Here is a 22,997-nt window from a genome sequence, read left to right as displayed (position 1 = left end):
TCCCCCCTCTTCCCACTCCCTCCCTCCTTCCCCCTCCCCCCATTATTCAATCTCTCTCTGTGAAACAGCAGTAATAAAAAAAAGGCAAGTGCATTTTTATAATAACCATTGCATTCCCACTTCAGGCACAGGCAGCTCCTTGTGACTCTGGGCAAGTCACTTAACCCTCCATTGCCCCATGTAAACCGCATTGAGCCTGCCATGAGTGGGAAAGCGCGAGGTACAAATGTAACAAAAAAAAAAAAGGAGAAAGTTCCCACATGCAGAGCACTGCATCAATGACTTTTTGGTTGGGATGGGATGTGCTGCCCACCTCTTCAATGTCGCCTTCGGCACCTAATCACTACACCTTTTCTCAGGAAATCTAAACTACCCCAACTTGACATTTCGTCCTTTAGATTGTAAGCTCTTCTGAGCAGGGACTGTCCTTATTTGTTAATTTGTACAGCGCTGTGTAACCCTAGTAGCGCTCTAGAAATGTTAAGTAGTAGTAGTAGTAGTAGTATGTGATGTGATATGATTCTTATCCTGCTAAATCCTACTTATTACTAGTTCAAAGCGGGTAACAAAGCAAATTAAAACAACTTAAAAGATTAAGACAAATCTTTTGAACAAAACACATAGTAACATAGTAGATGATGGCAGAAAAAGACCTGCACGGTCCATCCAGTCTGCCCAACAAAATAAACTCATATGTGCTACTTTTTGTGTATACCTTACCTTGATTTGTATCTGTCATTTTCAGGGCACAGACCGTATAAGTCTGCCCAGCACTATCCCTGCCTCCCAACCACCGGCTCTGGCACAGACCGTATAAGTCTGCCCAGCAATATCCTCGCCTCCCAACCACCAGCCCCGCCTCCCACCACCGGCTCTGCCACCTAATCTCAGCTAAGCTTCTGTGAATCCATTCCCTCGGAACAGGATTCCTTTATGTTTATCCCACGCATGTTTGAATTCCGTTACCGTTTTCCTCTCCACCACCTCCCGCAGGAGAGCATTCCAAGCATCCACCACTCTCTCCGTGAAAAAATACTTCCTGACATTTTTCTTGACTCTGCCCCCCTTCAATCTCGTATCGTAGTTCTACCGCCTTCCCATCTCTGGAAAAGGTTCGTTTGCGGATTAATACCTTTCAGATATTTGAACGTCTGTATCATATCACCCCTGTTTCTCCTTTCCTCCAGGGTATACATGTTCAGGTCAGCAAGTCTCTCCTCATACGTCTTGTAATGCAAATCCCATATCATTCTCGTAGCTTTTCTTTGCACCGCTTCAATTCTTTTTACATCCTTAGCAAGATACGGCCTCCAGAACTGAACACAATACTCCAGGTGGGGCCTCACCAACGACTTATACAGGGGCATTAAAACCTCTTTTCTTCTGTTGGTCACTCCCCTCTCTATACAGCCTAGCAACCTTCTACTTATGGCCACCGTCTTGCCACACTGTTTCATCACCTTCAGATCCTCAGATACTATCACCCCAAGATCCCTCTCCCCGTCGGTACCTATCAGACTCTCCCCGCCTAACACATACGTCTCCCGTGGATTTCTACTCACAAAAAATGTTATACCGAATGTTCATTTGCTAAGGTTCTATTACCCTATTAATTTCCCTTTGTCTCTTTCCATTGTTCTTTTCCTTGTCCTATTCCCTAACGATACCTTGACTCTGCTTTCGCTTAAATTCTCACAATGTAATCCATAACTGAATTGTAACAAATCGTATTTCCATTATTTACAATGTATTGTAAGCCACACCGAGCCCGCAAACAGGTGGGAAAATGTGGGATACAAATGCAATAAAATAAATAAATAAAATAAATAAGTGCATCACTTTGCATTTCTTCGCATTGAATTTTAATTGCCAAACCTTAGACCATTCTTCTAGCTTCCGCAGATCCTTTTTCATGTTTTCCACTCCCTCCAGGGTGTCCACTCTGTAACAAATTTTAGTATCATCTGCAAAAAGGCAAACTTTACCTTCTAACCCTTCGGCAATGTCATTCACAAATATATTGAACAGAATTGGTCCCAGCACCGATCCCTGAGGCACTCCACTACTCACCTTTCCCAACTCTAAGCGAATTCCATTTACCACCACCCTCTGGCGTCTGTCCGTCAACCAGTTCCTAATCCAGTTCACCACTTCAGGTCCTATCTTTAGCCCGTCCAGTTTATTCAAGAGCCTGCTGTGGGGAACCGTGTCAAAAGCCTTGCTGAAATCTAGGTAGATTACATCTATATCATATCCCTGATTTAATTCTCCAGTCACCCAGTCAAAGAATTCAATAAGATTCATTTGGCACAATTTCCCTTTGGTAAAACCATGTTGTCTCAGATCTTGCAACTTATTGGCTTCCAGGAAATTCACTATCCTTTCCTTCAGCATCGCTTCCATTACTTTTCCAATAATCGAAGTGAGGCTTACCGGCCTGTAGTTTCCAGCTTCTTCCCTATCACCACTTTTGTGAAAAGGGACCACATCCGTTGTTCTCCAATCCCACGGAACCTCTCCCGTTTCCAATGATTTATTAAACAAATCTTTAAGAGGACCCGCCAAAACCTCTCTGAGCTCCTTTAATATCCTGGGGTGGATCCCGTCCGGTCCCAAGGCTTTGTCCTCCTTTAGCTTTTCAAGTTGTTTATACACACTCTCTTCCATGAACGGTGCTATATCTACCAGGATTTTCTTCTGTGAATACAGAACAAAAGTACCTATTTAGCAAATTTGCTTTTTCTTCATCATTATCTACAGTGGTGGAAATAAGTATTTGATCCCTTGCTGATTTTGTAAGTTTGCCCACTGACAAAGACATGAGCAGCCCATAATTGAAGGGTAGGTTATTGGTAACAGTGAGAGATAGCACATCACAAATTAAATCCGGAAAATCACATTGTGGAAAGTATATGAATTTATTTGCATTCTGCAGAGGGAAATAAGTATTTGATCCCCCACCAACCAGTAAGAGATCTGGCCCCTACAGACCAGGTAGATGCTCCAAATCAACTCGTTACCTGCATGACAGACAGCTGTCGGCAATGGTCACCTGTATGAAAGACACCTGTCCACAGACTCAGTGAATCAGTCAGACTCTAACCTCTACAAAATGGCCAAGAGCAAGGAGCTGTCTAAGGATGTCAGGGACAAGATCATACACCTGCACAAGGCTGGAATGGGCTACAAAACCATCAGTAAGACGCTGGGCGAGAAGGAGACAACTGTTGGTGCCATAGTAAGAAAATGGAAGAAGTACAAAATGACTGTCAATCGACAAAGATCTGGGGCTCCACGCAAAATCTCACCTCGAGGGGTATCCTTGATCATGAGGAAGGTTAGAAATCAGCCTACAACTACAAGGGGGGAACTTGTCAATGATCTCAAGGCAGCTGGGACCACTGTCACCACGAAAACCATTGGTAACACATTACGACATAACGGATTGCAATCCTGCAGTGCCCGCAAGGTCCCCCTGCTCCGGAAGGCACATGTGACGGCCCGTCTGAAGTTTGCCAGTGAACACCTGGATGATGCCGAGAGTGATTGGGAGAAGGTGCTGTGGTCAGATGAGACAAAAATTGAGCTCTTTGGCATGAACTCAACTCGCCGTGTTTGGAGGAAGAGAAATGCTGCCTATGACCCAAAGAACACCGTCCCCACTGTCAAGCATGGAGGTGGAAATGTTATGTTTTGGGGGTGTTTCTCTGCTAAGGGCACAGGACTACTTCACCGCATCAATGGGAGAATGGATGGGGCCATGTACCGTACAATTCTGAGTGACAACCTCCTTCCCTCCGCCAGGGCCTTAAAAATGGGTCGTGGCTGGGTCTTCCAGCACGACAATGACCCAAAACATACAGCCAAGGCAACAAAGGAGTGGCTCAGGAAGAAGCACATTAGGGTCATGGAGTGGCCTAGCCAGTCACCAGACCTTAATCCCATTGAAAACTTATGGAGGGAGCTGAAGCTGCGAGTTGCCAAGCGACAGCCCAGAACTCTTAATGATTTAGAGATGATCTGCAAAGAGGAGTGGACCAAAATTCCTCCTGACATGTGTGCAAACCTCATCATCAACTACAGAAGACGTCTGACCGCTGTGCTTGCCAACAAGGGTTTTGCCACCAAGTATTAGGTCTTGTTTGCCAGAGGGATTAAATACTTATTTCCCTCTGCAGAATGCAAATAAATTCATATACTTTCCACAATGTGATTTTCCGGATTTAATTTGTGATGTGCTATCTCTCACTGTTACCAATAACCTACCCTTCAATTATGGGCTGCTCATGTCTTTGTCAGTGGGCAAACTTACAAAATCAGCAAGGGATCAAATACTTATTTCCACCACTGTACATAGCGGTTCACAGTGTCTTCCAGTCTCAAATTCCCTTATTTGTCTTCCTCCTTTCACTAATATACCTGAAGAAATTTTTGTCACCCCTCCTTACATTTCTAGCCATTTTTTTCTTCCGCTTGCGCTTTCGCCAGACGTATCGCTCTCTTGGCTTCTTTCAGTTTCCTCTGGTATTCCTCTCTGTGTTCGGCTTCTTGAGTTTTGGTGTATTTCAGGAACGCCAACTCTTTAGCCTTTATTTTCTCGGCCATTTGCTTAGAGAACCATATCAGTTTCCTTTTTCTCTTGCTTTTATTTACTCTCCTTACATAAATGCTTGTGGCTCTATTTATAGCTTCTTTCAGCCTGGACCACTGTCCTTCCACTTCTTGTTCGTTCTCCCAGCCCATCAGCTCCTTCCTCAGGTATTCCCCCATTTTACTAAAATCAGCACGCTTGAAATCTAAGACTTTGAGTTTTGAGTGTCCGCCCTCCACTTCAGCTGTCGTATCGAACCAAACCGTTTGATGGTCACTGCCGCCCAGGTGGGCACCCACTCGGACATTTGATACACTATCCCCATTTGTGAGCACTAGATCCAGGGTCGCTCCCTCCCTCGTGGGTTCCTGTCTGAGCAGAGCACTTTGTAAAGCATCGACTATCTCTCAAATAAGTTTTTAGATTCTTAAGGAATGAGAAATAACTGAAAGAACTTTGAAGTTCAATAGGGAGAGAAAGCCAAAAGTGAGGGGCCTGATAACAAAAAGAAGCTTTCAGAATCTTTTTATATCTAATGTTTAAAAATGAAGGTAAAATTAAGCAAAACAGATCTCTAACTTTCAGGATTCCATGAATAGAAGGAAAAGAAATGAATCCAAAAGGATAGTCTGGAGATGTACTATCAATCCCAACTTAAATAAAACTCGAGATTGAAAAGGAAGCCAACGAAGAGAAATATGAACAGTAGTAGAACTGCCAGATTTTTTGAGACCAAGACTAAGTTTAGTGGCAGACAGAAATGTAAGACTTTGGAATTTAAAAGCTTACGTTAAATAAAGTTATAAACAGCAAGTGCTTTTTGGCCTGAAAACAAACCACCTTGATCCCCACCCGACAGCTGTGTGGAGGAGAGGGAAAAGTTACCTTCTTCAGCTTTTTAACGTCATCTGGTGGGTGGCTGACTGGCTGGCTCTGTTCTGGGGTGGGCTGGCTCCCTTCCCTGTACCTCTCTGGCTCATTCTCTGCCCTTCTTCAATGTTCCGGGCCACCGGCAGCATCAACGCAGTAAGTACACACTACCTTTGCGGCTCCGGAAGCTCTCCCTCTGTTGCAGCATCCCGCCTATGCGGGACAGGGAACTGAAACAGAGGAAAAGCTTCCGGGCCGCCAAAGGCAGTGTGCTTACTGCATTGAGACACTGCCGGCGGCCCGGAACATTGAAGGACAGCGGTGCAGGGCAGGGAGCGGGACGGTGCAGGGACTGGAGCGGGAGGGACAGGCACTTTCTGCCCACGTGTGGCGCCACCACTGCCTCAATTTTTGGGCGGTAAGCAAGCACTAAAGTAAGCACACACTACCTTCGGCGGCTCCGGAAGCCTATGCGGGACAGGAAACTGTAACAGAGGGAAAGCTTCCGGACCGCCGAAGGCAGTGTGCTTACTGCACTGACACGGAGTCACTGACGGCGGCCCAGAACATTGAAGGACAACGGACGGACAGCATAGCAGTGCAGGGCAGGGAGCGGGAGTCGGGACGGTACAGAGAGCGGGAGGGACAGGCACTTTATGCTCACACACCACTACCTCAATTATTGGGGGTGCTTGAGCACCCATAACACCCACAGAGTCGGCGCCTATGAGTCCCGCCAGGGAGCTTGGTTACTTGATTTATGACAGCAGAAGGTAATACAGTCTGAAACTCAGATAGACAGTTTATGGTTGGTAGCATAGGCGTAGACTGGGGGGGGCAATGCCCCCCCAAACGACGCGAGGCGCCGCCGCGCCATTAGTTTAAAAAAAAAAAAACACATGCAGGCACGTGCTCCTCTCCATCCGCTTGGCTTCCCTGCCCTCTCTATCTGCGTCCCGCCTTCCTCTGACGTCATTTCCTTTCGGGCGGGACGCAGACAGAGAGGGCAGGGAAGCCAAGCGGACGGAGAGGAGCGTGTCCGTCTACCCCTCTCTCTTCCTCCCTCCCTCCGGCGCAGGCAGCAGTCTTTTCCAGCGTTCCTGGCAGCGGTAGCGTTGTACACGCTGCCTTTGGCTCTGCCCCGAAGCCTTCTCTTCAAGTTCCTGTTCCCGCATAGGTGGGAACAGGAACTTGAAGAGAAGGCTTCCGGGGCAGACCGAAGGCAGCATGTACATCGCTACCGCTGCCAGGAACGCTGAAAAAGCTGAAGACTGTTGCCTGCGCCGGAGGGAGGAAGAGAGGGGGTAAACGGAGTCACCATCTTGGACCTCGGGGGGGGGGGGGAGCAGAGGGAAGATGGATGGGACTGGGAGGGGTGGGAAGCAGAGGGAAGGAGCAGGAGATGAATGGGACTGGGAGGGGTGGGAAGCAGAGGGAAGGAGCAAGAGATGGATGGGACTGGGAGGGGTGGGAAGCAGAGGGAAGGAGCAGGAGATGGATGGGACTGGGAGGGGTGGGAAGCAGAGGGAAGGAGCAAGAGATGGATGGGACTGGGAGGGGTGGGAAGCAGAGGGAAGGAGCAGGAGATGGATGGGACTGGGAGGGGTGGGAAGCAGAGGGAAGGAGCAGGAGATGAATGGGACTGGGAGGGGTGGGAAGCAGAGGGATGGACCAGGAGATGGATGGGATTGGGAGAGGTCAGGCACAGCAGAGGGAAGGAGCAGAAGATGGATGGGACGGAGGGATGGTGAGCAGAGGGAAGGAACAGAAGATGGATGGAACTGGGAGGGGTGGGGAGCAGAGGGAAGGAGCAAGAGATGGATGGGACTGGGAGGGTGGGGAGCAGAGGGAAGCCTACTGGAAAAAAGACACTGCATAAAACAGAAGACACTGGGATCAAAGCGAATAGAAAAACTAAATGATCAGACAACAAAGGTAAATAAAAGTATTTTATTCATAATTTATTAATTAAAATGTGTCAGCTTTTTGAAATGTGCATCTGTGATATTTTGCCTGTAAATTTCATTTCCTTCCTCCATATTAGCATATTCATATGTATATATGCAAATGATATGCTAATATGCTCCGCCCATTCTTTGCCCCCCCCAAATGAAACAGTCAAACTACGCCTATGGTTGGTAGACATATCCAGAATGTTTGGATTATGTTCAGGGCCCATCAGTCTGTGGTGATGATATGCTATATGTCTCTAAGTGCTGGATTCTGCTCCCCATTATTAGGTACTCAAAAAACAGCACTGGGTTTGATGGAGGTGGAGGAGCTTGTAGTCTATGATGCTGAATATAGGGCTTTGAGTTCATATTGTTGGCATGGGTAGAACTGCTGAAAGAACCATTAGTGATAGGTTTTCTAGTACAGGGGATGTTGGACCCTGCAGTAGTGGGAAGACTGCACTGCCAGCTGGGAGGTAAGCTCAAATAAAGTGGAATAATGGTCTTTAATTCAGGAGACTGCATTCTTCACTTTGCACCTGAAGAGGTTGTTCCCCAGGAAGGGCACGTTTTCTAGGTGGCTGTGCAGATGTTCACAAAGACCGGATGCCTTGAGCAAGATGGTTTGTTCTACACCGATAGCAAGTGCAACCATGGAGAATGCTGAGTCATAAGTGGAGCAGATAAAATGATAAGTGGGCTTCTGTAGGCTATCCTGCAATATTGGTAAAGTTATTCTTAGGTGTTAACTGGAGGTGGGTTTGAGGGGTTAAACAGCTGTATCTTTCCTGCTTGTTTGTGGAAAAACTACATTTCCTCAATTCCCTATTGGACTGCAGGGGCTCTGAAGGTGGAAGTCCCGAGAGAAAGGTGCAGGGCTTCCTCTGTTTTAAGAACCTGAACACACACACACACATATACTTTGAGGGTAATTCTATAACAGGCAGCCATTGTAGGTACTCATTATTGAGTCTATTTTAAGCCTATTCTATAAAGAAAAGTAAATGCCTACTTTTCTTTATAGAATACTAGCACAAATAACCAAAACCATGCATGCATTAAGATTTGGACACTTACACTACCCCTATAGCTAGTGTAAATGCCCACAACTCAATGTTAGCACATATGCTCATAAACGATATAATCTATAATTCACATGCATACCTGTGTGCTCTGCCCAAACTCCACCCATGTGCATGCCTACTGGCAAAGTATACACCATCAAATCATGACATATACTTTTCCTCTAGTCAGTGTTCTATAAGGGGCCATTTACACAACTTACTGCTGCTTACATCTAGGTATCTTCTTACAGAATACCCCTGGGAATGCTTGTACACAGATCACAGAAAAGTAGCCGCATATTTTCCATGCACATACTTTTTATACACGTATGTGGTCATGCTATTTTATAAAAGCCCTTTTCTGCTTGTAAAATAGGCTTTATAATTTTTCCTCTATATGTATAATACTTACTTTCTTCAATGGAGATGTTTCCAGCTTTATTAAAACATAGAATAGAGAGAGTTTCTAGAACCTGAGTCTGCCAGGACAATTCTTCCAAAATGCTGTTTTGAACAATTCTTGCTATGTTTGGTAAAATAAGTTTCTGAAATACAAAGGACCATTAGATACCAGCTATAATATCTATATTACCCTTTCCTATAAAATATAATTTTTTCCTGAATTATTTAGTGAATTTGGTGACAATGAATAGACATTATCATCAATTAAAGGGGCAGCATGAGGTGTGGCAAAGCTAAAGTCTGATCAACACTGAAACTAAGCTCTTCCCTCTAGAAGTGACCTGATTGAAGCACATTACTAATGTGCAACACTAGAAAACTTCCACAGTAGTTATGTGTGCATAATGAAAATAAAATTTCACCAAAAAAAAAGAAACTATTTTGATATGAATTGGCTATTATTAAGCCTCTTGCCATGCTCCTCATATAGAAAAATTATATTTTGTACCTGATAATTTTGTTTCCTTTAGTCCCAACAGATCAGTCCAGAACTTGTGGGTTATGTCCATCACTGGTTGATGGATATAACCCACAAATTTTGATGGATATAACCCACAAATTCTGGACTGATCCGTGGGACAAAAAGGAAGCTGCATTATCTTCCCTTACTGAGCTCTCACCTTTAAAAGGGCTTTGCAGATCTGCAGGTGAATCATCAGAAGCACATCTAAATCATCATTCCCAGTTGTTAATTCTTTGCATGAAATCTTCACACTACAAGCAAGGGACTCAAGGGCACCATCATAGGTGGTGTAGCTAAATGTAACAGAGGGAAATTCTTTTAAAACTTTATAAATGGCCTTAGCAAACCATTTAAAAACCTGCCATTTATAACAATGCTACAATCAGCAATCAAGCTGTTCAGAAAATGTTGGAATTTAATACATATTATGCAGTAAAGTTTGATTTTATAAAACGCAGGTACTATTTAATCTTTGATCGTGCTTGAGGGTTCTATTAATGCAGTGCTTCTCAACCAGTGTGCCACCAAGAACTCACCAGAGAGCTGCAAGTTTCATACCGAAGGAACTCCCCTCCTTCTCTGCATCCTTCCCTCCCAGACAGAGAAGCAGCACACATAAAATATAACAGCTTGGAACCTTGGAGCCATGCATGTGTTCAGTGTCTGAGGGTCCTGTCCCCTCCAATTGAAGAAGTCCTGTCAGAGGTGCTGAAACCAGAAAATGCTTAGAGCACACACTCATGCTCTGGGCCCTGGACTGCGTGTGTGCATGCGTGTGCATGTGTTTTTTGCCACAGACTCAGGTATGAGGATGGCATCATCAAAAGTTACAAAAGGGTCTTAAGAATAAAGGGGGATGCTGGGGCATGGATGGAGGGGAACAGAAGAGACACCTAATGGATGGTGGGGAAGGGATGCAAGAGGGGAGATGTTGGACACTGGTGGGGAAGAGATGGAAAGCTATACATAGAATCAGTAAAAACAGGAAGATTAGATGGTGAGGAGAGATGATATTTTAGTGGATTAAGAGGCAGTAAAAAAAATGGAAGAAAGCCGAGCAGGAAAAATCAATGTTGGAGATGAATAAAAGAGAGGAAGTGAAAAGGACAGGAGGAGAGTAAAGAAATGGCAAATAGACAAGAGGAGAATAAACAACAGCGGGGATGCTGGAAACACAAGAAAATCAGATGGGCTTACATCAATACAGGCTTGACTTGACAAGGGCCATATTTCATCTATAAGGTCTGCTTCAGGAGTCTAATTTCACAAACCCAATCAGGAAAAACAAACGAAGAAAGCTAAGATTGTATTAGGAGCTGATGTCCTTGGCAAATACTAGCGTCTAAGTGATACCACTCATTCTAGATGCTAGCATCTGCCATGGACATCAGCGCCTAAGCTTTCTTCATTTTAATTGCAGTTGTTTCATCTGTCGATTATAAACCACGGTATATCAAATTATTAAATCAAATCAGATGGCTATTATTGTAATTTGATGTTTTATATATTGCTTTCAGATATCTGAAGAAGTGATTCAGCAATATAATAAAAATTTCATTTCAGTTTTCATTTCAGTATTTATATACCACTTAGAACTAAGTGGTTTACAGTTTCATTTTACAGGTACTGGGTATGTCCCTAGTGGGCTTACAATCTAAGTAGTACGTTGTACTACTGTTGTACCTGGGACAGCAGAGGGTTAAGGACTTGCACAGGGTTTCTCAGGGTCTCAACCCACTGCTGACCATCAGGTAGCAGTGGAAATTGAATCCAGTTCCCCAGGTCCACAACGTGCTACACTAACCATTAGGCCACTCCTCCACTCCATTAAACTAGTTTTCTAAATAATTCCTTCTTTTGTCTGGTGATAAAAGAATAATGTGTTCATTCTTCCGTGGCAACAATCAACTTCAAGATGAAGACATTTTAAAGCATTTTATGCAGATAAACAAAATTTTGTAGTGAACAATAATTTTTCTAATGCAAATGAGGACCTTATTAGCTATGGTACAGCTCTCTGCTAAAAGATGAGTTTGGTGGCTTCAAAAGGAAGATAAGCAGGAAGAAAAAAAGACATCACAGAAGATGGTATGTAAGGAATGCAAAACTCTCTAGCTTTCCCAATATAACTGCTGCTGCAGTGTCATAAACCCCAGAGCTTTTACCTCTTGCTGTGTGTTCTGACAGTGTCAAAAAGAGAGAGTTCATCAGCATTGAAGTCTGTATTTAAGAAGTCAAAACTTTGTAAAACTTTCTCAACCATTAAACTCTCCATTGATGACTGCATGTGGCTTGAAGCTTTTAGCTGTTGGTAAACAGAAGCATTAAGTTATTGTTCAGATCATTTGTAGCCGATCCAATAAGCATACCAACAACTGAATTATTTTTTCTTTCTTCAATATAGAGCTGCCTATAGTTCCCAAGAAACATAACTATTTAGCATAGTGATATCATACCTCTAATTTGTCTTTCAGCGATAAAACACGATGCTTCAGTTCCTGGAGATTTGTTTGCCCTTGAATATATGGCTTGAGCAGATCTAAAACCTCATCCAATTGATTCTCAGTTAAATGTGCTTTGCCATTCCTACTTTCACCATTTTTGGTGTTCAGCAAGTTCCTCTGATTGTCGGAAATTGTGTTCTCAACTCCTACTGATCTAACCATTAACTTGTGTCTCACTGACCCTCCACTAGTTTTTTTACCGAACTCCAATTTTGTTGGCTCAGTAGCCTGCCGGGCTCCATAATGAATGGGAGTCTCTCTGAGAATATCTAAAGTTGCATGAGATGTGGGTTGTTGTACATATTTTGGTTGGCTTTTTCCTGTGAGAATTTCTGGTGAACAGCTACATTTTACAGTCCCCTGATCTGACATGGTATTCTTATTCTGTCCTGTATCTGTACTTTTACTGTCGGAATTGATGGTATCATTATTTGATGTGGAATTATTGTGATATTTGCATCTTACATGAACATCAAAATCATTATCATTCAAGTAACTCAGTATACATGTTGTAGAGGCTTCAGTAGGTACGGAAGATAATGTATTCTCCAGATTGCTCTGTTGCTGCAAAAGAGACTACAAGAAATACGTATTATTTCATTTCATTATTAATCACCTTCTCATACCAAAGACAATGTACACCATTAAAAAGCACAATCATATAACATATTTACATAAAAAGAGAACTGTGCAGTAATCTCTGTGACCCCAGTACTTATTCTACACAACCAACAGCATGAACAATTAACCACATATCCAGCTGTCCCTTAAAACCTAAGAGATCAGTCTCTAGCTGAAGGCAATGGAGCAACATATTCCATGTTCTAGGTGCTATCACTGAGAACATCCAGCCAAGTCCTGCATAATCAGGCATACGGTACTGGAGAAGTAAGAACTTGCTCCCCTATGAAGACTAACACACAAAGAGGAGCATATAATTCAATTATATCTTGAAGATAGTTTGGGGAAAGTCAATTTTCCACCTTAAGGAGGCAGGGTAAGGGTAAGGTGTTTGATGTACTGCCTTTCTGTGGTACAACCAAAGCAGTTTACATACTATATGCAGTTACTTTCTTCTGTCACTAGTGGGCTCACAATCTAAGTTTATTTGTTTTTGTTTTTTTTACCTGGGGCAATAGAGGGTCAAGCGACTTGCCCAGGGTCACAAGGAGTTACAGTGGGAATCAAACCCATTTCCCCTGGTTCTCAGCCCACTGCACTAACCATTAGCCTACTCTTCCACTCCACTGATCTAATTCTATAGATCAAACTGCTTCAATTGTGGTGAAAAAGAAAAAAAATAGTCTCAAAAATACTTAGGGGATCTTTTACTAAAGCTTAGCTCGAGTTATCTGCAGCAGGGCCCATAGGAATAACATGGGCCCTGTTGCAGATAACTCGAGCTAAGCTTTAGTAAAAGATCCCCTTAAACCATATTTTTTCAAACACTAAAATGATTTCAGAAAATATTTGTAAAAATATTTTAAAGAATGATGGACTCGTACATAAATAAATAATAGGTAATGAAAGAAAGAAGGATTGAGCTCAAATCAATGTGCAAAATAAAGCTTCACTTCCAATATACATCATTGCTTGATCCAACTATTAATAGGCCATAACAGTACACATGAAACTCCTCCTGATCTTGAGCTAGTCACTGATGCAGAATGGAACAAACTTGCTTTTGTTATTGGAAATTGGGCCCACATACGTTGTGAATTGGGTTTTTCAGGGGTCTCTCCCTAGGAATCCAAAGTCTTACCTTTGGCTTCACATCTGTTTTTCTTATCTGACATGCCCATGTTTGCACTGCTTTGTTACTGAATCCCCCCCCCCCTCCCCACCACAGCCAGAGGCCTTCACCTCCTATCAAATATATAAATGGCGAGTGACCGAACTCACTCGCAAATGCGCAGTAGAGACTTCCCTCTCTGTCCCGCCCCCGCATCAATACGTGATGACGGGGGCGGGACAGAGAGGGAAACTGCGCTCCCCCCCCCCCCCCCGAGGTTGCCGCCGCCACCCTTCCACCCGGCCCGGGCCCTCTGATCACAATTAATTCAACTTACATCGCAGTAGCTTGCAGATCAGCTGAGCTCCGGTCGGCCTTCCTTCCTTGCCTGTGTCCCGCCCTCGCCGGCGGTACGTCACACGAGGGCGGGACACAGGCAGAGAAGGAAGGCCAGGCCGACGGGAGCTCAGCTGATCTGCGTGCTGCGCCGATGTAAGTTGAATTAATAGCGAACAGAGGGCCCGGGCCGGGTGGAGGGGTGGCGGCGACTCCGGGGGGGGGGGGGGGGGGTACCGGTAGTGGCAACCTTGGGGAGGGAGGGGGCCTCGGAAAACCCCCATTCCAATAGTAGCCCGTTTTAACGGGCTCAACGGCTAGTCAGTTAGTAATGGAGGGAGAAAACATTCCTTTCTGTATATATGCACATGTTACCCTGGCAAAGCTCTATGCACATGTATGATATTTTGATTAGTTTCCCTGGTTTGGGCTGGGCAGCACAAGAGTATAACTGCACTATGCACTGGTATGTTTGAAGCTTTTCTTTTCTTTGGCTTTTTGCTAGGAAATTCCATCTCTGTGCATAATAGAGATACATCCACAAGTCTCTGAAGTCCAGACCCTTCATGCCCCCTCCCTGTTCAAGGGAGACAAGAGATTGTCTTGAATACCTTCTATCTGTAATCAGAAGCTGTGTGAGATGATTACTCTGCTGGCATCATATTAAAGATATCTATTGTATCCTATTTCCTGAGTGAATGTTTGCCTCTGTAATCTATGCGTATTTGTCATATGAAAATACAAAAATACATACAATGTATCAGCAGGAGTCACTGCTGTTGTAGATCAGTTACTTAACCCTGCAATGCCTCATGTACAAACTTAGATTGTAAGCCCTCCAGGGAGAGGAAAATACCAATTGTACCTGAATGTAACTTGCCATGAGCTGCAACTGAAAAAGGCATTAGCTAAATCCAAAATCCTTGCTCCGCCTCGTTTCTTCATCTGTGGCCCTCTACATTATTATTGCTCCATATTAGGACAAAGCCTGTGCATACCCAGGGTCTTTGCACCAACTCTCAAAGTAAGAGTTCACATATACCTTTGCTTGGGAAGCTGTTGCAGCTACAATGAATGCACAGTCACTTATACCTACTTTTTCCACTAGTTGAATCTTGCTTACAAATACATGCATAAAATTAGAAATGCAATCTATGTATTTTCTTTACCATTTCTGATCTAAATATAGTCTCAGAAATACCTCCTCTCAATATGAATAGAAGAGTATGCACTGTGGAATTATGTGCTCACATTTAACACCATTAGGGGTGGATAATTTTCAGCCAGCCATATTATGTTAGTAGAAGGCTATTCATGCACAGAAATCACTGAAAATTTTCATCTACAGGACAATTTTCAAAAGTAAAGATTTTGATACAAATTTCATAGATATTTTTACCAGTGGAATTTGCAATAATTTCCAAAGGGGAAAAAAAACCCATATTTTCCCATAAAAACTGTCCCGGGGGGGAAAAAATACACATTTTCCCATAAAAACTGTCCCAGGAAAAAGTTCCCAGGATATTTGTAGCAGTAGTTTTGAAAACGCAAAAGCTATGTGTGTTGATGCCTCTTCTAACCTGACCCCACCTCCAAGATCACTTGCACTATGAAACACCATGAGGCATATTTTCAAAGCACTTTGGGAAGCTAAGTTCCATACATGTCAATGGAACTTTGGGAGGCTAAGTGCTTTGAAAATGAGCCCGCATATGTACTTTTATCCACCTACAGGAAGGACATAAAGCCATTTTCCAGGATAAATCAAATATTTACCTCGGAAAATGAGTTTTGAAGACTGCCCTGTCCATGTATGAGATCACATTTCGATAGTATTTACTATATAAATATTGCAGATGTGCAATGCTTCAAATAGCTCTCCATCTATCCTCAGTCAGTATACTTACAAGACTATATTTCTCTTTGAAGTAAGGGGTATTTGGTGGGGTCCAGTTATATAAGGAGGCTTTTCTGTTACCCAGAGTAAACTTCTGTGTGGCTCCAGCTGACAGCATCAGTTTATCATTGTCAAAAGGACTGGTAGAAAAAAATAGAAGTGTAAATATTTATCAAAAAACAGAAATATGAATTTTTAGCCAGCTAAAAGTAGATATATAAATTATACATTATGCATAACTTTAACCACAGTAAACAAAAAAAAAAAAAAAAGGAGGGACGCACTCAAGAAGAACATAAGAAAAACCACACTGTGTCAGACCAATGTCCATTAAGACCAGTATAGTGTTTCCAATAATGTGCTAGTCTGGCCCACAAGTACCCAGCAGATTCCAAAATGTACATCTATTCCTCATAACTCATTTTCAGGGATAAGCAATGGCTCGACCAAGGGATTGTAAGCTGTTGGTTGCATGTGAGTGAAGTGATACTGAGTTTGGAGACGATGTTTGTTGTGTTTCTTGTTGAAGCCCCACGAGGAGAAGAAATCCACTGCCAAGTAAATCAGTGGGGTGCCTCCAACCGCCAATGCCGGCACTCCTCATGCATGCTTGGCAAGTGCAACCATTGGTGAATTGAGGCATCCCGCTGACTTCCTCACTCCTGAGGCAGTATGAAGAGGCAGTGGATTTCTTCGGCTGGCGGGGCTTCGGCTACTGCACCAGCCATTGAACATGTACTACAGTTTTGAAGGGGGCCTGAGCCCATTCTCTCCCTCTCTCAAATGTGCCCCCTCCCTTGCCTTCAACCATTCCCTCTTTCTCATGTGCCCTCCTGTGCCTTCACCCATTCACTCTCTCTCTCTGATGTGCCATGCCTCAACTCCCCTCCTGTGGTTCTTTCTCGATGTCCTCCCCCACCCACCCGCATGGTCTGTCCCGCATCTCTCCCTCATGTGCCTCCTATGCCTTTGCCCATTCTGTCTCATGTGCCTCCTGTGCCTTCACCTATTCTGTCTCATGTGCCCCCCTGTGCCTTCACGTATTCTGTCTCATGTGTCCCCTGTGCCTTCACCCATTCTCTCTCTAATGAGCCGTGTCTTACTTCCCCTCCCATCCCCTCCTCTCTCGATGTCCTCCCCATCCCGCCTGCATGATCGGTCCTATATCTATCCCTCATGCGTTCCCTGTGCCTTCACCCATTCTGTGTCTCATGTGCTCCCTCAGCCTTCGCCCATTCTCTTTGACTCAGGTGCTCCCTCAGCCTTCACCCATTCTCTTTGTCTCAGGTGCCCCCTGTGCCTTCACCCATTCTCTCTCTCTGTCTCATGTGCTCCCCATGCCTTCACCCATTCTCTCTCTCTCTCTGTCTCATGTGCTCCACCATGCATTCACCCATTCTCTGTCTCATGTGCTCTCCAGTGCCTTCACCCATTCTCTCTCTCTGTCTCATGTGCTCCACCATGCATTCACCCATTCTCTGTCTCATGTGCTCTCCAGTGCCTTCACCCATTCTCTCTGTCTCATGTGCCCCCCATGCCTTCACCCAGTCTCTCTCTCTAATTTGCTGTGCCTCACCTCTCCTCCCACAGTTCTCTCTCGATGCCCTCCTCCACCCACCTGCACAGTCAGTCTATTATCTCTCCCTCCCCTCCCAGACTGCCGGTGGCTCTCTGTCCCTTCCAAACCCCATTTACCTTTTTTTCAGTAAATCTTCACTCTGAAGCGGCAGTGGCATTGAAATGCTGCCTTGGCCTGCATCGAGCCTTTCTTTCTGACCTGTCCCATCCCTTCTGAAAACAGGAAGCTGCATCAGAAAGGGGCAGGATAGGTCAGAGGGAAAGGTCCAGTACAGACCAAGGCAGCATTTCAATACCACTGCAGGATGAAGATTTACTGTAAAAAAAAAAAAAAGTAAACAGGACAGGGAGGGGAGAGAATGCCGCTGGTGGTCCTGGAGGGGAAGGAGAGATGCCAGACACCGCATGCGGGCAGGGGAGGGAAGGCAGTTAATCATTAATGACAAATTTTTAAATCGCTATTAATGATGACGTTGATCATGATTGATGTGCAGCCCTAATTATTATATATTTATAAGCATGTTCCATAACAATGTGCATAACTTAATTAGTTAACAAGCTAATCAGTGCTGATAATTGGATGTTAATAAGCAATTATTTATTTATTTGTTGCATTTGTACCCCACATTTTCCCACCTATTTGCAGGCTCAATGTGGCTTACATAGTACCGTCAAAGGCATTTGCCCAGTCGGTGGATAACAAATACAAAGTTGTATAGTGATCGTATGAGGTATAAGTGGAGGGTCGGAATGGATGAAGATTGTGTGATGTCCTGTTCGATCATAGTCATGCTGTGTTGGTAGGTGAAGAGGGTTACGTGGGGTCGTTGGGGTAGGCCTTTTTGAAGAGGTAGGTTTTTAGTGATTTCCTGAAGTTCAAGTGGTCGTGGATTGTTTTCACAGCTTTTGGGAGCCCATTCCATAGTTGTGCGCTTATATAGGAGAAGCCAGCTGCGTAAGTTGTTTTGTATTTCAGTCCTTTGCAATTTGGGTAGTGTAGGTTTAGGTAGGATCTTGACGATCTGACTTTGTTTCTTATTGATAAGTCTATAAGGTCAATAAGCACTAATTGGCATTAATTAGAATTCATGCACACTGTTTGCTTAGTGAATTCTGTAACATGGTGCACATAAATTATAAGTTGCATAGTTGAAAAGTGGCCGTGGTTAAGGGAGTGGAACAGGTTGGTTTTGGGCATTTGTAAAATCTATATGTGTTATAAAATACATCACTCCGTGCCTAATTTAGGCATCGGGATTTACACCAGGTTTTAGTTGGCGTAATTAACCACAACTAAATTTAGTCACATGGAGCAGCACTCAGCATATTCTGTAACATATGCCTAAAGTGTACTTTATAGAATATGCTTTGATTTCTATGCGGAAATCAAGGTGTGATATATAGAATCTAGCCCTGAACACATTTCTTCCTAAGAGCAATGGTTGTGCAATTAATTTTAAGTACTACTACTATTACTAATCATTTCTATAGTGCTACTAGATATACACAGCACTGTACACATTATATACAGGTACTTTTCTCTGTCCCTAAGGGGCTCACAATCTAAGTTTTTTGTACCTGGGACAATGGACGGTTAAGTGACTTGCCCAAAGTCACAAGGAGCTACATTGGGAATCAAACCTAGGTTGACAGGGCCAAAGCCCGCTGCACTAACCACTAAGCCACTCCTCCACTTAAGGCAAATTAAAATATCACTTACTACTTAACTACTTTTGCAGTAGTTGTCTCATCTAGAAAAATGTAGTTAACCAGGTAGTTAAACCACTTTTTTTATTTTTTTTATTTTAGTAAAGTAACTATAGTTAAACTACTTTTTAAGTAGTTTGTGTCTAGCACTGGACTCTTACCCTATTTCATTAAGAATTAGAAGCCATACTGGGACAGACCAAAGGTCCATCAAGCCCAATATCCTGTTTCTAACAGTGGCCAATCCAAAAACAGCACAATAAATTTTATGCTGCTTATCTCAGAAATAAGCAGTGGATTTTCCTCAACTCCATCTTAATAATTTATTTATTTATTTATTTTATTTATTTACTGCATTTGTATCCCACACTTTCCCACCTCTTTGCAGGCTCAATGTGGCTTACATTATGCCGAAATGGCGTTATCCATTTCCGAAGTGAGAAATACATTTTATTATTAATTAACAATAAGTACAAAAAGTATGAAGTACGTTAGAAGTAAATGGATTTATAATACATTTCATGAATTTGAAATCAAGGATAATGTATAACTTTCAGTAAAGAAAAAGAAATTAAAGTAATTAAATAGAAGAGTTCACTGTTAACTTGTTCTAATTGAGTTTAGATGTCAGATCATTTATGAAGGATCCTTTTGATAAGTCTTTTTAAACAATTTAATCTTTAGTAGTTTCCGGAAGGGTATCAAATCATGCGTTGCTTTTATGGCATTCGGTAGTGCATTCCAAAGTTGTGTACAGATGTAGGAAATGCTAGATGCATATACCGATTTGTATTTAAGTCCCTTACAGCTGGGATAATGGAAGTTCAAGAATGTGCATGATGAACTTTTTTGGCTTTTATAATGGCTTATGGACTTTTCTTTTAGGAAGCTATCCAAACCTTTTTTAAACCCCACTAAGCTAACTGCTTTTACTGCATTCTCTGGCAACGAATTCCAAAGTTTAATCAAACGTTGAGTGAAGAAATATTTTCTCCAATTTGTTTTAAATTTACTACTTTGTAGACTAGTAGTTTTGGAAAGAGTAAACAAGCGATTCACGTCTACTCGTTTCACTCCACTCATTATTTTATAGACTCTATCTTTTCTACCCAACAACAAACAATTTTGGGTCAAGTCCTAAAATCTTGAAATTACCTATCCCCCTTTCTGATGGATGAGTCCGATTATCTTTTCCTTTGAAAGAAGTTAAAGACATTTGGGTCAATATTCAGATGTGCTGCTGACTGGAGACCTGGACCAAGGGTACTCTTAGGGGAACCTTCATTGGTGCAACCCCTCCCTCTCCCACCTCCAAATGTCAGCTCAAGGCTTTTCAAACCTCATTTTCCGCTTCCACCAATAGTTTAGCATTTCTTTTTCCTCACTACATCCCTCAGGTTTCTTTTTGATGACCTTGAAGGGGTCAGGATTTTGAATATGCAACTAGTCCAAACATTCAAAGATGGGGTGACCCTTTAGGCTTTTTTGATGCTTTGTTTTTTGTTTTGTATTTTTTTAAGTAATCAGCAATATTTGAGCTACCATGTTTTGGACAAGCTGCTAGAGAGATTTCTTTTGGCATCCTAGTTTAATATGAATTGCAATCATCCAAGCAGAAAACTCCACAAGCCTGGATGACTGAGGAAAAAGATGTGGATGTCAAAGGAGGAAGAGATCACATAGCTGTCTTAATATGCTGATTTAGTTACTGCTAAAACTTCCATTCTAAGTTTAGAATCCAGTACAAATCCCAGGCTATGAACCTGATAGCTGAAGGTAGCTCTCTCTTCAAAATCACCAGAAATGTAATAATGTGACAAAAACATGCTAACTAAAGACTTTATGTGTATAAGGAAGAAGCCACTGGCTAAGGAGGCTCATTCACAGAGAAGTGAACATCTTTCTGATTTCTGAATCACATGAGAGAAAATGTGTCTAACTGACACTATGAACAAAAAAAAAAAAAAGAAAACAAAAAGGGCCGAGGAGCCATGTACACAGATGACATCATCCACTTGTGTGGTTCATTCTCCTGCTTGTACTCAGAAAAAAGTTAACAACTTAAAAATCAGTTTTCTTCAGGGCCTGCATAGCTGCTAGAACTCTTATTGATTTTGTCTGAATTAAACATTAAAGATTTATGCAGCATGAAAATGGAAGAATGCCTTGAGTGAATATTTCTGAAATGCTTCTCCCTGTAAAAATAAACATATAGAAGCAATAAGGGCCTTCTATCATTCTGCAAATATTTATTCATGCAAATATCCTCAAAATGAGAGCTGTGAAATCCTAGCATTTAAACATGTTTACATAGCATTTAAGACATGGATAACAAACACATCTAACCAAATATGATAAATCAGAAAAACATGGAAGAAATTCCTCTGTTAGTGTTAAGGTTTCTTCTGGGATTACCTCATGCGTAAAATATGTTTTCTGTTTGGTATCATGTCATTCCATCTAACTTCCTTAATGTTTGCCATTTAAAAAGAAAAAAAGTAAGCTTAGAAATAGAGGCTGCTTTTGTAATACAATGCAATTTGTTTTTATAGGAAGGCGAAGATGAAGGTTATCATTACATTACAGCTCGATTTATATTCTGCATTTACCTATAAGGTTCAATGTGGATCACAATAAGATAATTTAGTTCAAAGTCAGATACTGGGAACCTACATAGCCAGAAGTATACATAACCACTTTACAGTTAAAAATTTAATATCTTTTAAACACCACAAAGAAAAAAGTTTTTAAGTGTTTCTGTTGGCAAAATATTCCAAATCTTTGCAGATTGGTAAGGGATTGTTAAAGAATGAACATGTTTGTATCTAATACCATCAACCAGCGGCGTACCAAGGGCGGGACGGTGGGGGCGGTTCGCCCCGGGTGCGCGCTGCTGGGGGGGTGCAGAGAGCAGCCGCGCACCTATCGACTCCGCTGGTTCCCTGCTCCCTCTGCCCCGGAACAGGTTACTTCCTGTTCCGGGGCAGAGGAAGCAGTGAGCCAGCGGAGTCGAGAGCCGCACAGCTGCTCCCAACAGCTAAAAATGCATCCGGGGGGGGGGGGGGGGGGGGGGTCGTGCTCCACCCGGGGGGGGGGGGGTGCATTGGCGATCCGCCCCAGGTGGTAGCCGATCTAGGATCGTCACTGCCATCAACAGATAGGTAATTTAGCTTTAACTGACCATTTGAATGAAGACTTTTCCCAGAGAAAGAAAATAACAGAATCAGTGTGAACGGCAAAGACACAGAACCATGAAAAATATTTAATGTTAATATACATAATTTAAATAGCATTCGTGCTTCTATAGGAAGCCAACAGTCGTCTCAATAATGGATTTGCTCTTTCCCATTTGCTGATTATAAGGCCATGAACTAGTAAACTGAACTGGGGAAAAAAGAAGCATTTTTGTACTCTGCGCAATTGCCTCCGTTTCCAGTAAATCTTCTTGGTCAATTGAGCAACATGATACTCAAAATTCAGAAGGGAGTGCATTATCTATAAGTGATGGTGTCCAAGTCCCTAGCCGGATCATTTTTGTTTTATCAGCATTTAGCTTAAAACGATAATTTCGCAATCACAATTCAACAGCATTCATATAAGCTTGGCAGACCATGTTTTATACTTTACTAGTATAAAAGGCCCGTTTCGGTAGGCAATGAAATGGGCGCTAGCAAGGTAATCCCCCCCCCCCCCTGCAGCGTCCTTCCTGTCTCCCCTGCCCCCCCCTGCAGCCACCCATCTGGTCTCAGGACCCCCTCCCCCCCAACCCTCCTCTGCTCCTGCAGCCACGCATGTGCAGTGGCCCTCCTCTTTCCCCTGCTCCCCCTGCAGCCACCCATGT

The 22,997-nt window shown here is 43.0% G+C and overlaps 1 protein-coding gene across 1 annotated transcript in view; it reads right to left on the bottom strand.

The window, feature by feature from the left end:
- RIPOR3 (RIPOR family member 3) overlaps positions 1–22,997 on the bottom strand; it is a 277,332-nt gene that overhangs the window by 45,858 nt on the left and 208,477 nt on the right. Inside the window, 5 exon segments of the mRNA XM_030211650.1 lie at positions 8,890–9,022; positions 9,560–9,695; positions 11,568–11,707; positions 11,859–12,482; positions 15,882–16,011. Coding sequence (XP_030067510.1) covers positions 8,890–9,022; positions 9,560–9,695; positions 11,568–11,707; positions 11,859–12,482; positions 15,882–16,011 — 1,163 coding nt within the window.

The sequence above is a fragment of the Microcaecilia unicolor genome, chromosome 8 (genome assembly GCF_901765095.1).
Source record: "Microcaecilia unicolor chromosome 8, aMicUni1.1, whole genome shotgun sequence".
NCBI lineage: Eukaryota > Metazoa > Chordata > Amphibia > Gymnophiona > Siphonopidae > Microcaecilia > Microcaecilia unicolor.
The sequence above is the reverse complement of the archived record's forward strand: the minus strand, read 5'-3'. Positions and strand labels throughout refer to the sequence as shown.